Source organism: Hypanus sabinus, chromosome 1, assembly GCF_030144855.1.
Source record: "Hypanus sabinus isolate sHypSab1 chromosome 1, sHypSab1.hap1, whole genome shotgun sequence".
In the NCBI taxonomy this organism is placed as follows: Eukaryota; Metazoa; Chordata; class Chondrichthyes; order Myliobatiformes; family Dasyatidae; genus Hypanus; species Hypanus sabinus.
Genome location: NC_082706.1, coordinates 178,235,716 through 178,253,962, shown reverse-complemented (window position 1 = coordinate 178,253,962; position 18,247 = coordinate 178,235,716). Strand labels below are relative to the sequence as shown.

Below are 18,247 nucleotides of genomic sequence, written 5' to 3'. Positions count from 1 at the left end.
TCGGTTACTTTACGCTTGGTAATGTCTTGTTGTGCTTCTTTAGGGTACACCTCAGTGAGGCAGATCTCGGAACAAGAACGGCTTGACTGAGTTTGACCTCAAACTTCTGTACAGTTCGAGCTGACAATTGTTGTCCTGGAGTGAACCTCTCCCTCCCCGCCGTCCTGTTGTGGGGGTGAAGGAGCGTTGTCGGTTCTTTCATTCTTGACTTCATCACGGAGTCGTGAGGGTAAATTTCCTTCCTCGTATGGATGTGATGCAATCGTGACTCTCTGAGGTTCCTCGTAGCTGGGGAAGTTATCGAATACGTATGGAGAGGGGAGACGAGCCTGCCTGTCTATTTGAGATTGTACATAGTCGCTTGTGCGTTCCAGTCTGGTCCTTTCTAAAGTAGATCTTGCTTCGGTCAGATCACGCGACCCTTCAGCTTCTTTTATGTACTTTGCTTCCGCCATGGCAGCTTCTTCTTCTCTTTCTCGCTGCAGCACTTGCAACTCTGTCGATATTTTTGTCATTTCCAACTGGGTTTCGGCTTCTCTGGCGGCCTCTTCTCTTTGTCTGGCAGCCTCTTCGGCTTCTCTGGCGGCCCTTTCTTTCTGGATTTCGGCTTCTCTGGCGGCCCTTTCTTTCTGGATTTCGGCTTCTCTGGCGGCCCTTTCTTTCTGGATTTCGACTTCTCTGGTGGCCTGTTCTCTTTGGATTTCGGCTTCTCTGGCAGCCTCTTCTCTTTGTCTGGCGGCCCTTTCGGCTTCTCTGGCGGCCCTTTCTTTCTGGATTTCGACTTCTCTGGTGGCCTGTTTCATTTTCAAAACTGCTTCTTGTTTGGCGTAATGCAGTCGCACCTTGGTGGCTTCTGCCTTGGCTCTTGCCTGTGTGGACTTACTTGATGTCGGTTTACTGCCCTTGTCGCTGGGCGCCATCGACTTGATCCCGGATCGAGCTGACATTGCAGCACTTGGAACACCTGATAACGCCTGGGTGGACTTACTTGATGTCGGTTTACTGCCCCTGTCGCTGGGCGGCGTCGACTTGATGCTGGATTGAGCTGACATTGCAGCATTTGAAACACCTGATAATGCCGCTTTTTCACTGTAACGTTCTCCTTCGGGTGTACTAATAACGCCGAATTCAACGTCCGGATAAACCACAGTCAATGAAACCAGATCGCAGTAAGATTAACCATTTACTGTTCACTCTTCACATTAACATATGGTGAAAAAGCGTTGCTCTCACTGTGATTTCTCATGCCTGCAAAATAACTTCTGCTCAGGTGAGCCTCGTGGAAAGCCCCCACCCTCGCGCTAATTTCAAACTGGTGTTTTCCCACAAGACGCGGCGAAACCGGATGTGACGTCATCGCATGCCGATATATTTTACATGCAATGAATACACTTTAAACACTTCTAATTCTAACTAGAAAATACTATTGAATGAATTACTAAGCGAAAATATTATAAACTAAATAACTGTCGTAAAGACAGCACAGGCCCTATAAAGAAGGTGGGGGGAGGGGGAAGGTGCAAGTGAAAAACCAATCAGAGGAAAGATCAAGGGGTGGGGGAGGGGAAGCAGGGAGGGGATAGGCAGGGGAGGTGAAGAAGGAATGTAAGGTTAAAGTGAGGAGGCCATGTATGGACATATCCAAATGGGAATGTGAAGGAGATTTTAAGTGGGTGGCAACCGGGAGATCCTGTCTGTTGTGGCTGTCTGCCACAACAGTTAGTAGGGTAAAGATACTCACTACTAATTCCACTCTTAATAGTTCATGTCTTCAGATTTCTAATCATTGCTGCATTTCTCTCTTTGTCTGCATCTGCATCAGCCACGCCTCATTCTCTCACAGCACTTCTTTTCAAATTTTCTTTTTTTTTAAAAAAATATCAGGAAACCTTGTTTTCATCCTTCCACAGGGAGAGCTTTCTAACATTACATCTTTGGGTTTAATTAACCTGGGTTAAACCCTCCCCCTTTGAAAGAGTGAGCAGCTTCAAGTTCCTCAGTGTCAAGATTGCTGAGGATCTAATCAATGTAATCAATGTAGTTATAAAGAATATAAAGAATATACTCAAAAACGTCTATAGATGTACCGTGGAGAGCATTCTGACAGGCTGCAGGTATGGAGGAGCTGTAGAAGGATCGAAAGAAGCTGTAGAAGGTTGGAAATCTAGTCAGCTCCATCTTGGGCACTAGCCTACAAAGTACCCAGGACATCTTTAAGGAGCAGTGTCTCAGAAAGGCAGCATCCATTATTAAGGACCTCCAGCACCCAGGGCATGCCCTTTTCTCACTGTTACCATCAGGTAGGAGACACAGAAGCCTGAAGGCACACACTCAGCAATTCAGGAACAGTTTCTTCCCCTCTGCCATCCGATTCCTAAATGGACATTGAAGCTTTGGATACTATCTCACTTTTTTAAAAAAATATAGTATTTTTGTTTTTTGCACATTATTAAAAATCTATTCAATACATGTAATTGACTTATTTATTATAATGTTTTATTTTTTTCTCTCTGCTAGATTATGTATTGCATTGAACTGCTGCTGCTAAGTTAACAAATTTCACATCACATGCCAGTGATAATAAATCTGGTTCTGATTCTGATTCTGATTATGCAAGTCTCTTTGTATATGGCTACAGGTGGCACTGTAAAGGGTTTGGGGTTTTCTTCATATGTGAAAACTGGGTCTACAATAGCTGATCTCAGAGCTTTGAAAAGGAACTAAAATACTGTCACTAAAGAATTTACTAGCTCAGGATATGTTAGAGTTCCAGGTTTTTCTCTGTGTCTAGAAGACCTTCTGAGTTCAGGCTCTTGTTTGTGAGAATTTTCATTTATCATGTCTTTTCCAGTCAACCCTTCATCACGTGTCTCTTTTTCTTGTCAAATCTGAAACACATTTGGGATTGACAAAATTTCCAGATTTCTGCCATAAGGCGGGATACACCAATTACACATCTCATTTGTTGTGGAAATTGATTCCTACAGTGGATTCCTCTGTATCAGCTAAGTATCTTGCATTTCTTTGGGATTCTAGCACTGGGTCTGCTACTGGAATGATTGTAAATGACTGGCTTAGGTTGGAGCCCACAGTTCTGTGTAACTGTTCACAAGTTTCCCAATCCTTAGACTGTTCATCTACAATGTCAGGTCTTGATCTGATGAAATAAACCTCATCAGAGTCAATTGAATTTTCTTTCTCATCTTAGTATTGCGAATTAGAAACATAGAAAACCTACAGCACAATACAGGCCCTGCTAGGCTCCATGTACCTATCCAGGAGTCACAAAAAGGACCCCATCATATCCGCCTCCACCACCATCGCCGGCAGCCCATTCCACACACTCACCACACTACACAAAAAAAAACTTACCCCTAACATCTCCTCTGTATCTACTTCCAAGCACCATAAAACTGTGCCCTCTCATGATAGCCATTTCAGCCCTGGGAAAAAGCCTCTGACGATACACACGATCAATCCCCTTCATCATCTTATACACCTCTATCAGGTTACATTTCATCCTCCTTCACTCCAAGGAGAAAAGGCCAAGTTCACTCAACTTATTCTCATAAGACATGCTCCCCAATCCAAGCAACATCCTTGTAAATCTCCACTGCACCCTTTTTATGGTTTCCACTTCCTTCCTGTAGTGAGGTGACCAGAACTGAGCAAAGTACTCCAAGTGGGGTCTGACCAGGGTCCTATATAACTGTAACATTACCTCTTGGCTCTTAAACTAAATGCCACGGTTGATGATGGCCAATGCACCATATACCTTCTTAACCACACAGTCAACCTGCGCAGCAGCTTTAAGTGTCCTATGGACTCGGGGCCCAAGATCTCTCTGATCCTCCACACTGCCAAGATACCGCCTCTAATACTATATTCTGCCATCATATTTTACTTATCAAAATGAACCACGTCACACTTACCTGGGTTGAAATCCATCTGCCACTTCTCAGCCCAGTTTTGCATCCTATCAATGTCCCGCTGTAACCTCTGACAGCCCTCCACGCTATTCACAACACCTCCAACCTTTGGGTCATTAGCAAATTTGCTAACCTATCCCTCCACTTCCTCATCCAGGTCATTTATAAAAATCACGAAGAGAAGGGGTCCCAGAACAGATCCCTGAGGCATTCTACTGGTGACCAACCTCCATGCAGAATATGACCCATCTACAACCACTCTTTGATTTCTGTGAGCAAGCCAATTCTGGATCCACAAAGCAAGGTCCCCTTGGATCCCATGCCTCCTTACTTTCTCAATTAGCCTTGCATGGGGTACCTTATCAAATGCCTTGTTGAAATCCATACACACTACATCTACTGCTCTACCTTCATCAATGTGTTTATAGTCACATCCTCAAAAAATTCAATCAGGCTCATAAGGCACAACCTGCTTTTGACAAAGATATGCTGACTATTCCAAATCATATTATGCCTCTCCAAATGTTCATAAATCCTGCCTCTCAGAATCTTTTCCATCAGCTTACCAGCCATTGAAGTAAGACTCACTGGTCTACAATTTCCTGGGCTATCTCTACTCCCTTTATTGAATAAGGAAACAACATCTGCGACCCTCCAGTCCTCTGGAACCTCTCCTGTCCCCATTGATGATGCAAAAGATCATTGCTAGAGACTCAGCCATCTCCTCTCTCGCCTCCCACAGTAGCCTGGGGTACATCTCATCTGGTCCTGGAGACTTACCCAACTTGATGTTTTCCAAAAGCTCCAGCACATTCTCTTTCTTAATGTCTATTTGCTCAAGCTTTTCAATCCACTGTAAGTCATCCCTACAATTACCAAGATCCTTTTCCGTATTTCATTAAGTATCTCTACTATCTCCTCCGGTTCCATACACACTTCACCACTGTCACACTTGATTGGTCCTATTCTGTCACTTCTTATCCTCTTGCTCTTCTCATACTTGTAGAATGCCTTGAGGTTTTCTTTAATCCTGCTCACCAAGGCCTTCTCATGGCCACTTCTGGCTCTCCTAATTTCTTTCTAAAGCTCCTTCCTGCTTGCCTTATAATCTTCTAGATCTCTATCATTACCTAGTTTTTTTGAACCTTTTGCTGTTTTTCTTTTCTTCTTGTCTAGATTTTCAACAGCCTTTGTATACCACAGTCCCTGTACCCCACCATCCTTTCCTTCTCCCTGTTGTACCTATGCAGAATGCCACGTAAATATCCCCTGAATATTTGCCACATTACGCTGTACATTTCCCTGAGAACATCTGGTCCCCATTTATGCTTCCAGGTTCCTGTCTGCTAGTTTCATATTTCCCCTTACTCCAATTAAATGCCTTCCTAACTTGTCTGTTCCTATCCCTCTCCAATGCTATGGTAAAGGAGATAAAATTGTGATCACTATCTCCAAAATGCTCTCCCACTGAAAGACCTGACATCTGACCAGGTTTATTTCCCAATACCAGATCTAGTACAGCCTCTCCTCTTGTAGGCTTATCTACATATTGTGTCAGGAAACCTTCCTGAACACACCTAACAAACTCCACCCCATCTAAACCCCTTGCTCTAGAGAGATGCCAATCAATATTTGGAAAATCAAAATCTCCCACCATGACCACCCTGTTATTATTACACCTTTCTAGGATCTGTCTCCCTATCTGCTCCTCGATGTTCCTGTTACTATTGGGTGGTCTATAACAAAAAACACCCAGTAGAGTTATTGAGCCCTTCCTGTTTCTAACCTCCACCCACAGAGACTCAGTGGACTATCCCTTCATGACTTCCTCCTTTTCTGCAGCTGTGACACTATCTTTGATCAAGTGCCACACCCCCACCTCTTTTGCCTCCCTCCCTGCCCTTTCTGAAACATCTGAAGCCTGGCGCTCTAAGTAACCATTCCTGCCCCTGAGCCATCCAAGTCTCTGTAATGGCCACAACATCATAGCTCCAAGTACTGATCCAAGCTCTAAGCTCATCCGCTTTGTTCATGATGCTTCTTGCATTAAAATTATCACATCTCAAACCATCAGTCTGAGCGTATCCCTTCTTGATCACCTGCCTTTCCTTCCTCTTACACTGTCTCCAAGCTTTCCCTATTTGTGAACCAACCACCCATTCCTCCGTCTCTTCAGTTCAATTCCCATTTCGCAGCAATTCTAGTTTAAACTCTCCCCAACAGCCTTGGCAAACCTCCCTGCCAGGACATTGTTCCTCTCGGATTCAAGTGCAACCCTTCCTTTTTGTACAGGTCACGCTTGCCCCAAAAGAGGTCCCAATGATCCAGAAATCTGAATCCCTGCCCCCTGCTCTAATCCCTCAGCCATGCATTTATCCTCCACCTCACACTATTCCTATACTCACTGTTGCTTGGCACAGGCAGTAATCCCGAGATTACTACCTTTGAGGTCCTGCTTCTCAACTTCCTTCCTAACACCCTGTAGTCTGTTTCCAGGACCTCCTCCCTTTTCCTACCTATGTCGTTGGTATCAATATGTACCACGACCTCTGGCTATTCACCTTCCCACTTCAGGATATTGGGGATGCAATCAGGAACATCCTAGACCCACTAGGTAGTGTCTCCCTTTTATTCCTGTACATTCCCCTGCTATTTAACTCAAGATTGGTGCTCCAGTTACAGCCACTGATAGGCCATGTAAAACGAACAAATGCTTGCAAAGCTCCCTTTTTAAGTAACCACCACCGACCTGCGAGAAATCCCTCTTGGTAAAACTCTGCTGACCACACTGATAGGCCACGTTGTGTACTTGTGAACAGGGACAGGAGGAAGTTGTTCCTTGTCTTCAGAAGGAAGAAATCCACAAGGGAGCAATAGGTTCCTATGCCATGTTCGTATGGGCCCACACTGGTTCTCAAGATGTACCCTGTAAACAGGAACCAGCTTGACTCACCACTACATAGACTACATCTTCCCATTTATCGGCAAGCTTGTTTTTACCTCGTAGATGCACATTCCTTCTTAGTATTCAGTTTCCTTCCTTCCATTCTGAAGCTGTCACATCTTTATCAAATCTGGTCTTGTTTCAGTCTGCCATTTTCTATGAGTTCCCCATAGCTATTTTGAAGTTTTCCTCAAGATGAGATTTCAAATGTTATACATACTGAGAAAGTCACGTACCATGTTTGTCTTTCACAGGGTAGTCCGAAAGCTAAGTCAACTGGAACTCTGAGTTATCGTCCAAACATCAATTCATACGAACTAAAGCCAGTCATCTCATTCCTAGTACAATTATAAGCATGGATAGTGATTTAACAAATTCTCATCAGTGACTTTTATCTTTTCTCTCCAGGGTTAAGAAGGTCCTGTTAAACCTCTCAACAGGGTTTTGTTACAAACCCCGTAACTGGGTGACTTACCAGCAAAGATAGAGACGTCCGTTGAAGTCTGATGATACTATTTTTAACAGTATTTATTAGTAAAAATACACAAAAATAATATCAATGCAAATATACAGATAATATACATCACCAATACTAAACCTAAAAGTGCGGGTATAATAATAATCAATAAGAAATAAGCTCTATCGTTGTCTAGGGGATAATGAATTGTCCAATGGAAATATAAAGTTCGCTGCAGTTCACACAAGCTGCCGTCTTTTTGGTTGTCGCTGTGTTGCAATTGTTGGAGAGAGAGAGAGAGAAAGAGAATGGGAACATTTACTGCTGCGGGTTTTGCCAACCTTCCTTTATGATTTCGATCCGTCAGATGTCTCGTTGTCCTGGCCGTTCAATTGTGACCTCTCCTTTAGCTAAACCGTTCTTCCGTGATGAGCCTGCCACCCAGGCAAGGGAGGACACACAAGAGCTCTCACTGGCTTTTGCTATAAAACACTGTCCCTGGATCTCTAGCGTTTCTCCTGGTGCGTCTAAAGGGGTGTTCCCCAGACCCCTCTTTTATCTTCACTCACGGGGTCTCAGATGTCAATCAGGATGGGATGATGCAATCCCTCAACCAGACCACTCTGGTTGTCCCCTGAGGGGTTTCAATGAATAGTACAGTACTCATTACACAATTCTTTCTTCAAGAGACAATAAGCAGTAATCAGTGGTTCTGTTCCTCTTATGTCAGGAGACATTCCAAACCTTGTGTATTCTGCATCTCCCTCTCTCATGATGTGTATCTCTCTCATTTCCTGGGTCTCAGACCTGAAATAATAGCGATCTTGCGATTCTCAAAAAGGAGGGGGCGACTTTGTACCCTTTGGCCCCTCAGGGTTGCTCCACCTTCATAACAGCCCCATCCTTCTAAAGATTTTTGCCGCAGGTAAAAATTAACTAATACAGAGTCTTACAAAATTTCAGAATCTGACACAATACAAAAGGTTTTATTTCACTACAGAGTAATTGAGTTGTACATTCAATTCAGCATCTAAACAGTTAGTGATTACATTGTCACTTCCTTTAATATCTTAATATCTCGTACCTTAATAAATTCCTGTAGCATCAGACTCCAATTTAATATTCCTTTTCTTCAGCAAACAAAAGAGTTGTGATCTTAGCTTATGTGTATATTACAAAAGCTCATGAAAATACTAATCTTTATTTTACTTTCAAACCTAACAGTCAATCTTCCATGGTGTTGTCTTTTTTTATTTACATACTTCGTCGAAATCCCTTAAAACCGGATCCTGTTATTTAAAGTGGCATCCCATCAACCCTCGCCCCTTTTCCGGTTAACTCCCATGTGGTTAGCTTGCGTACCAGAGTGGAATAGGCTTTTGCCTGCTCCTTTCATAGGAGTTGTTTTATCAACAATGTTTTCCAAATGTAGCTCATTTTCTGAACGTCCACACAATTCTCTATTTTTAAGCAAGTCGTTAGTTTTATCTTCAGGACCCTTCATTCTATTAGTTTTCAGTTCAATATCTGCAAGCGATCCCTCTTTGTCCAAAAAACATTTCAAATTCTGCCTCTTCACAGCACATTCTTGAATAACAATAGCGCGTGGGGCACCTTTACTTTCCAAATCAAACTGTAATTGATTCACAGGCACCTTGTTAACAAGCCATTGTCCCTTCAGCCTTGCTACAGCTTCTGACACCAATCCAGACTTTAAATTTTCTTCATTCAATTTAGAAACTACACTTTTCCCTTTTCCTTCAATAATAATACCCACACCACCACCTTTTATCTCCTCACTAACTTCTAACACACCTTCAAACACAAACAACTGGGAATTCTCACTTCCCACTAGTACCAAGATTAACCCTTTCTTCACTGAACCAAGTCCATCTGACCCACAAGGACTGCATTCCTTTTTAACTGAATCAAATACCTCAGACTTTTCCTGAGTTTCATTACTAGGTTCAGTACCACGTGCATCCACATCTTGAACACACTCAAACGGAACATTTGCCTTTTCCAGGCTTTCAATATCCGTCCCCTTTTCAAATTTTAAGTTCCCCTGATCCTCCCAGTTACTCTCTGGGCAACTCCCTTCCGGAGTAAACTCAACCCTGGGGGCTGAAACAACCTTATCTGCCTACCCAGCAGACTCCTTCAAGGTAATGGCATCCTTTTCATCTAGGACTGCCCTCATTTCATTATCGGGAACACCTATAAAATTTTCAACTTCTTCAAATAGTTCTGTCAAGCCAGACAGATCATCCATGTCCAACCCTGGACCTTCTAACAGCCTTATCTGTTTCTCATTTTTACTCCGTGCCTCTATAAATTTCCTCCTGGCTAAGGGTAGGTCTACCTCCTCTCCCTTACACTCTTTCACCTCCCTATTCTCCATTTTACCACCCTCTAACCCCTCTTGGTACAGGGTCAGTAAAAACGTCTCAGCCAAATCGATACTGGCCTGATACTGGTCACGCATGCGAGAGAGATCTTGGAACCTAGGGGCGGGCCCTCAACACTTACAGGCTGGCTCGTCAGCTCCATGGCCGACTAAACTTCACCACCAGCTAAATCGTTACCCAGAAGGATGTCTACGTCAGTTCTCGGAAATTCTGATCGCACCCCTATTTCAACTGGTCCAGATACCAGCTCACAATTTATAATGATCCTATGCAAAGGCACAGCTTCTGTCCCTTTTCCTATGCCTCTCAAAGCTACCTCTCCCGTCTCAGGACCAAAATCTAGTACTTTACGGAGAATCAATGACTGCTCAGCTCCAATATCTCTCCAGATCCGCACTGGAACTGGTGTTTCTCCCTCTTTCACAGACACGGTTCCTTCTGAAATAAATTTCCCAGGACCCTCTCGTATTCTGTCTACCTGGGGCTTTCTCGTCGATCTACTGATCAACACAATACACCCTGTAGGGACTGCTGCTTTCCCTTTTCGGAGCAAAGCACTTAGATGCAATATGACACACCTTTCCACAATTAAAATAGGTCAAGCCAGGACCCCTCCTGCCATCTTGCCTTTCTTCCTCCTTATTTTTACCACTAGCTCCCGGCTGAATCTCTGCCTCAGCCGGCGAGCTTTCTCTACCGTTCCCACGGTCTTTCTGGTAACTCTTATTTGAGGAAAACTTTGCCTTGTGGGTTAGGGCATATTCATCTGCGAACCTAGCAAATTCGGCGATGGACTTATTCGGCTTCTCGTTCAAATACATCCAGATATCATCTGAAACACAACCTTTAAATTCCTCAATCAGAATTAACTCCCTTAAACGCCGAAAATCTTCTTCCACCATTTCTGCTGCACACCAACGATCCAAGAGCACACCCTTCTCATAGGCAAACTTTGCATACGTCTGATTTCACACTTTCTTTAAATTTCTGAACTTTTGCCTATAGGCCTCAGGTACCAATTCGTAGGCCCCAAGAATGGCCTCTTTTACTTCCTCATAATTCTCAGACTCCTCCTCCTCCATAGACAATGCCGCATATGCCCATTGTGCCTTCCCTTTTAACACACTTTGTAACAACATCACCCACTGATCTCTGGGCCACTTTTGACTCACTGACACCTTTTCAAAATGCAAGAAATAACTATCAACATCCATCTCCTCGAACGGAGATACTAACCTAAACTCCCTACTAACATTAAATCTCTCCTCTCGGTCTGGCCCTTGAGCTCTTCGCTCTTTCCTTAACTTCTCCACGTCCAACTCATGTTGCCTCTGTTTCTCCTTCTCCTCATACTCCCTCTCCTTTTCAGCTCTTTCCTTCTCCTTTTCAACTCTTTCTTTCTCCTTTTCAGCTGCTTCCAGCTGTTTTAACTTAATTTCATGCTCCCTCTTCACCTCTAACTCCTTTAGCTGGAGCTCATGCTCCCTCTGCTTTTCAACTCTTTCCTTCTCCTTTTCAGCTGCTTCCAGCTGTTTTAACTTAATTTCATGCTCCAACTTTAATTTTTCCAACTCTAACTGAGCCGTCCCACTAGCTGGTACCTTTTCAGGGATATTTTCCAATACCTCAGCCAAAAACACATTCTTCTCAATATAATACTGAGTTATGGCCCTCCGCACCTCCCGCTTTTTCATTGACAACCTCACCTCTGCGAGATTTAGTCCTTTCGCAATATTTATCAAGTCCGACTTTGTGGCAGCCTCTAGCACCTCCAGAGTCAGGTTTTTTATAAATTCGTCTACGTCCATCTTTGCTGGTTTCCCGTTTGGTTACCCGCGCAACCAGATCCAAGTTGGGACTTAAAAGCCCAATTTACTGGCCCTCCAATTTGGTATCAAATCTCGAGATGAGGCCCCACGTTGTTACGAACCCCGTAACTGGGTGACTTACCAGCAAAGATAGAGACGTCCATTGAAGTCTGATGATACTATTTTTAACAGTATTTATTAGTAAAAATACACAAAAATAATATCAATGCAAATATACAGATAATATACGTCATCAATACTAAACCTAAAAGTGCGGGTATAATAATAATCAATAAGAAATAAGCTCTATCGTTGTCTAGGGGATAATGAATTGTCCAATAGAAATATAAAGTTTGCTGAAGTTCACACAAGCTGCCATCTTTTTGGTTGTCGCTGTGTTGCAATTGTTGGAGACAGAGAGAGAAAGAGAATGGGAACATTTACTGCTACGGGTTTTGTCAACCTTCCTTTACGATTTCGATCTGTCAGATGTCTCGTTGTCGTGGCCGTTCAATTGTGACCTCTCCTTTAGCTAAACCGTTCTTCCGTGATGAGCCTGCCACCCAGGCAAGGGAGGACGCACACGAGCTCTCACCGGCTTTTGCTATAAAACACTGTCCCTGGATCTCTAGCGTTTCTCCTGGTACGTCTAAAGGGGTGTTCCCCAGACCCCTTTTATCCTCACTCACCGGGTCTCAGATGTCAATCAGGTTGGGATGATGCACTCCCTCAACCAGACCACTCTGGTTGTCCCCTGAGGGGTTTCAATGAACAGTACAGTACTCAATACACAATTCCTTCTCCAAGAGACAATAATCAGTAATCAGTGGTTCCGTTCCGCTTATGTCAGGAGACATTCCAAACCTTGTGTATTCTGTGTCTCCCTCTCTCATGATGTGTATCTTTCTCATTTCCTGGGTCTCAGACCTGAAATAATAGCGATCTTGCGATTCTCAAAAAGGAGGGGGCGACTTTGTACCCTTCGGCCCCTCAGAGTTGCTCCACCTTCGTAACAGTTTCCTCTATGATGATATGGTGTAGTTCTGACTTTTTGAATTCCAGCTACCTCACACAATTGTTTAATTAAGTGGAATTCAAATTCAGGCCCTCTATTGCTGTGTAGGTGCTCGGAATACCCATAATGCGAGAAAAATTCTCCCATAGGCACTTTGCAGCCATCTTGGTTTTTTGGTTAGGTGTAGGAATAAACAAAACATTCCCATCTGGACCATGCCAAACTATAAATCTCCCTAGTTCCATCGACCTGCAACCAGACCACACACCTCCATACCCCTACCATCCATATACCTGTCCAAATTTTCTTAAATGTTGAAATCGATCCTGCATTCACCACTTCTGATGGCAGCTCGCCCCACACTCCCACCACCCTCTGTGGGTTTAGGTTTCTGAAGAAGTTCCCGCTCATGTTCCCCTTAAACCTTCACCTTTCATTCTTAACCCATGACCTCTAGTTCTAGTGTCATCCAACCTCAATGGAAAAATTATCAGTGAGATTTCCTGATATTCCCAATTTCAGAATGCAATGCTGGCCAATATTAATTTACATGTATCCTTTGCACATTCTATCCCTTCATACTCATAGAGCTCCAATCCTAAACACATCCAGTTCCTTGACCTTCTCTTTCTCCAATCAGAACCATTGATTTTAACAGTCATCAATCCCCACCTCTGGGAATGATTGTTCCAATGATCAACCACACTCTCACTGATTCCATTGGTCACATTCTGCCAGTCCAGATACAGGTACCTCTCTGATACCTCAAATCCCATTCTCTAATGCATCCCACCAAAAATATCACAAGTGACACTTGCAATTTCTCCACCACATGTACAAATCTTTCCCAACCACACAATTGCTAATCCTGGTACCTTTAATTTTGGCATTAATTCTGCTAGTCCCAATTCCCACACTGCAACCTTTAACAATTCTGATGTCCTAATGTTTCATCCTCATGAAAATACATTTGTGCTCATACAGATCTGACCTCCATGGCTCCATCTCCATCTTCAGCAACTTAGGATTGCATATTGAGTCCCCCTCTACACATCAAGAATGCCAGCCTTTTGAAGGAATTATCACAACATTCTAATTTTTAAAAGTCCGCTTTCATTGGAAATGTAGGCATGAACATTTGTGATTAAAAAAAGCAAAATGCAAGAAAAAAAGATACTAAATGTCTTGCTCTAATGCAATTAACCCCAACTTATAATCCCTTCCAGTTTTTGTCTATTGTTTGTCACTAATCAAATATAGAATGTTGTAAATAAAGCCAAAAAGAAATTGTCCTGAGATCGATAATTAGATTAAAAATAATGTATCATAAACATCGTACATGTATGTGCTTAAGACATATATGGAATGATATACTTGTGTTGGTGTTACCAATTACCAACATTACATTTTAGCAATGCAGTTAAATAGCTAATAACTAAACAGGATGGAGTTAAAATTACTCAATGCAGGTTACAACTTTGTCTTGTGGATAGTAACCAAATACTTCCTTGTGACACCCACCCAAACCCCCTACAGAAGGAATGCAGCATATGTAATTGGGAAAAGATGACAACTGGAAATGCGCTGTGCATAATCATAAACCATTTCCTGACTACAATGTTCATATAATTTAAGCCATTTTACATACATTTAGTAGTAATTATAACACATGGGGAAATTAATAGATGATGCCTTTTCACCATTTGGAAAGTTTCAGGGAGAACACTGGGCCAGAACTTATGCCAGCATCACACTACACATACTTGTTTCTGTCCCAAATATCAAATGTGAACTTACTTTTTGCAGATTTCACTGTTGTGAATCTGTGCCATGAAGAATGCCCCTTCTTAAACTGCAACACATTGTATATCAGCAGGACAGTGCCTGCCTTCTTTTGCTCCATGGAGAGAGGGAAGGGGGAGGGTAACCAGAACATCAGCAGCAAAAAGTCTAACACAACCATATAGTTGTCAAATACACTAGAATTGTTAAAGTGCCTCAAATTATATGTTTTTTTTTCATATATACACTGAGAAAAATTGCTTAATTCCTGCTTTAGAAATACTACTTCTTAATAAGTTTGCAACCAACATATTAGTTTATAAAATTTAATAAATTTCTGACTTACCTAATAATAAACCAGTACCAAATATGGCATCATCTTTCACTAAAGCAGACTTGGAGCGTTCTCTTGGTGAATCATGTACTTCATTTATTAAATATCTATTGGAATCAAAAAATGTTAAGACTATGACAGAGATATTATTACCAGATGACAAGCCATAATTAAAAAAATGTAAATGCCCCCATTACAGATGCAAAACTAAAAATAATAAATCTTTCTTCCTCTGATTAAACACAAAAAACTTTTTGATATAAATAGCAAAGTACATCACTACATATAACACCACTACTGTGCCACGTCAATGATTTTTGAGACCACCTGGTGAAGGAAGCCATTGAAATAAAACAGAGGAAAGGAATTTTAACAAAGATGAAGGTCTCGTTCTACATAAGAACTGGAATTTAACTGTAAATAAGTTAGGATATTGGAAACGTGATGCGATAGGACTAACCAATCGGGAATGATGGACAATGGGGGTATATATAACACTGGACAGGACATGCCCAGGCATCATCCCTGATGAAAATGGCAAAGTTTGTCATTGAAACATTGACTAAAGTCAATAGCTGTACCTGGCTAAAAGCCCAAGAAGAGTTTATTTGTCAAATACACCAGGAAAGCACTAGATCCTTTTTCATATGACACCATGGTAGCGTAGCAGTTGGCATGATGCTATTACTGCTTGGGACATTCCAGAGATTAGAGTTCAATTCTGGCACCATTTTGTAAGAAATCTCTGTACACCTTCCCACGGAATGTGCGGGGTTTTTCCCTGGTGCTCTGGTTTTCTCTCACAGTCTAAAGACGTACTGGGCAGGTTAACTGGTCATTGTAAATTGTCCTGTGATTAGATTAGGGTTAATCAGGTCCAGGAGTTGCTGGGACAGCATGGCTCAAAGGTCCTACTTCTCAGTATACTGTTAAATTAATTAACTAATTAAACTACACCATCTATGCTCATCTGAGAAAAGACAGATCTTAGGTTTTACAACTTATCCAAAAGGGATAATAACAAAATGGGAGAAAAATAGAAGTTTCTCTGCAGCCTTGATTGACAGTCTAGATGGCCATGTAGATAAAAATATGCAATTCATTTCCACAAAACACAATAGATTCTAGTGCAGCTTATTAAGTTATAAGCTATTTTTAAGACTGATAATAGTTTTGCTGGACAGGGATACAATTCTCCCAAGTTCTAAAGCTTTAAGAACTACTGCCTGTAAATACTACATTAAAAGATGGCTAAGAAATGCAGAACATTGATTTTCTCTCTATTTTTGACATGACAAATGTGTACTTTTCTGCTGTACACTCATTTACGTTATACACAAACCTTTAGCTACATAGAGTTCTCATTAATTGAATACGCTTTCTATGAAGCATGGAGAACTACCAGCGTAAATTTTTAAATCACCTCTCATTAACCTGAACGTATCTGAAGTTGGTGATCCTAATTTACAAAAAATCTTAATTTACACAAAATCCAAAAGATTTATTGGTCAAGGCATAGAATATGACAGCAAATAGATCATACTAAAAGTCAGAAAACCCAAGTAGGAGTCACAGCTTGAGCACCACACAGAGATTAAATCACCAAAATATAGCAAAAATATGAAAGGGCTTGAAAGGATGTTACCAAGACTGGAGAAGTATAGTTATAAGAAAAGACTATGTAGTCTGGATTTGTTTTCCCTGGGAAAATAAAGACTGAGAAGTTCAAATAAGGTGAATTTAAATGTCAGATACCTATACAAGGTGAATTAAAATGTGAAACACCTAGACAAGGTAAACAGAAAAAAAAACATTACCTTCAGCATAGAGGTCACTGAGGAATAGATCCATTAATTTGGAAAAGGAGAAAAAAATACACAATGAGGTAATGGCCTCAAAGGCACTCATCACATTTAGAAATGTATTTGAACGAGTGCTTCAGCTGAATAATTGACAAGGTAATGAACCAAGAGTGGGACTTGGCCAAGAACCCCTTTTGACTGTAAACTTACTACTGTCCTGTGATATAAATTTTTATGATTCTAATGAAGAACTTTGAAAGCTCTCTTATACTTCTCAATGCTGATCGAGACAAGACAAGGCAGCAAAAAAGAAAAACAAGTATAAAAGGAGTTGGCTTGTTTGGCTCTTAGGAAGATACTTGCTGAATACCTTGCTAAGAATTACAAAAACACAATATAATGGATGTTTTACCTAGATTTTTCTGTGGCTGAAACAGGACGCCTTCCGTATTCTTTCTTATATTCATCCTGAATGTACAGTGGTAGCTCCTGATCATACCGCTCTTTGTACTGCCTGTAGTAAAATTAAATAATTCTGTATTGATTTAATAGATTACAGGCTCCCATACAGCAGAAAAATTTTGGTGGTGAATTAAATGAAGAATGCTCAAGTAATTCCATACTTCTCTGCAGACTTTACCTTTACAGTTTTCTGCCAACACTATTGCTAGTCCTTTCACATCTTGGTTGCGCTTTGATAAATAAATGTCTGAGTGGAACTCAAGCTATGATTACTAGTTATGTTCTGAATTTTATTATGACCTCCCTGCTCGAAGCCTTGGCTAATGAATTTAAAGAATTGCAGCTGAAAATCAGCTCCAGAAATAGTAATCAACTTGCTTTAGGAGTGTAATGAATTCCAATGACTGAACCATCACAAAAAGTGAACGAGATAAACATAAAGTTATTTTAACTCCAGCACATTGTGAAACTGGTGAAATTGTTTCAATACACAAGAAATCAAAACATATATTCCAAGTGATTACTTGGTGTCTGCTTCACACTTTCAGGTGTTTTTGCAGTCAGACTAATTCATGCATAATTTAAATTTACATCCAAGTAATTATAGTCAATTACTATTAATCAAAATGTAAATATATAGCCTGCAGAAAAGTATGGAATACAACAATCTTGGGATTTATATTCTAAATTACCTATGAAAATTTTGAATTACAGTCAATTTCACAGGGATTGACAATGGATGTATCTAAGTTAATTGCACCACAGTTTGTTCATTATTTATTGCATTGAAATCAGTACTTCCTGAACATGGAACAGTGGAACATAGGAACAGACCCTTCAGCCAACAAGGTTCCTGCCAAAAAAATCAAATTAAACTCAATCTCTTCTGCCTGCATATGATCTATATCCCTCACAGCAGGCAGTGAAGAAAGCTAATGGCATGCCAGCCTTTATAACAGAGGAACTGAGTATAGGAGTAAAGAGGTCCTTCTGCAGCTGTACAGGGCGCTGGGGAGACCACACCTGGAGTATTGTGTGCAGTTTTGGTCTCCAAATTTGAGGAAGGATATTCTTGCTATTGAGGGAGTGCAGCGTAGGTTCACAAGGTTAATTCCCGGAATGGCGGGACTGTCATATGTTGAAAGATTGGAGCAACTGGGCTTGTATACACAGGAATTTAGAAGGATGAGAGGGGATCTGATTGAAACATATAAGATTATTAAGGGATTGGACACACTGGAGGCAGGAAGCATGTTCCCGCTGATGGGTGAGTCCAGAACTAGAGGCCACAGTTTAAGAATAAGGG

At 41.5% G+C, this 18,247-nt stretch overlaps 1 protein-coding gene across 7 annotated transcripts in view; it reads right to left on the bottom strand.

Annotated features, from left to right (window-relative positions):
- Window positions 1-18,247, bottom strand: part of LOC132400865 (centrosome and spindle pole-associated protein 1) — a 150,337-nt gene that overhangs the window by 89,140 nt on the left and 42,950 nt on the right. For all 7 annotated transcript variants that reach the window (XM_059982382.1, XM_059982352.1, XM_059982359.1 and 4 more), the window contains 2 exons: window positions 16,892-16,993; window positions 14,690-14,784 (listed from right to left, as the gene is read on the bottom strand). In XM_059982382.1, the coding sequence (XP_059838365.1) occupies window positions 14,690-14,784; window positions 16,892-16,993 (197 nt within the window). The remainder of the gene's footprint in view (window positions 1-14,689; window positions 14,785-16,891; window positions 16,994-18,247) is intronic.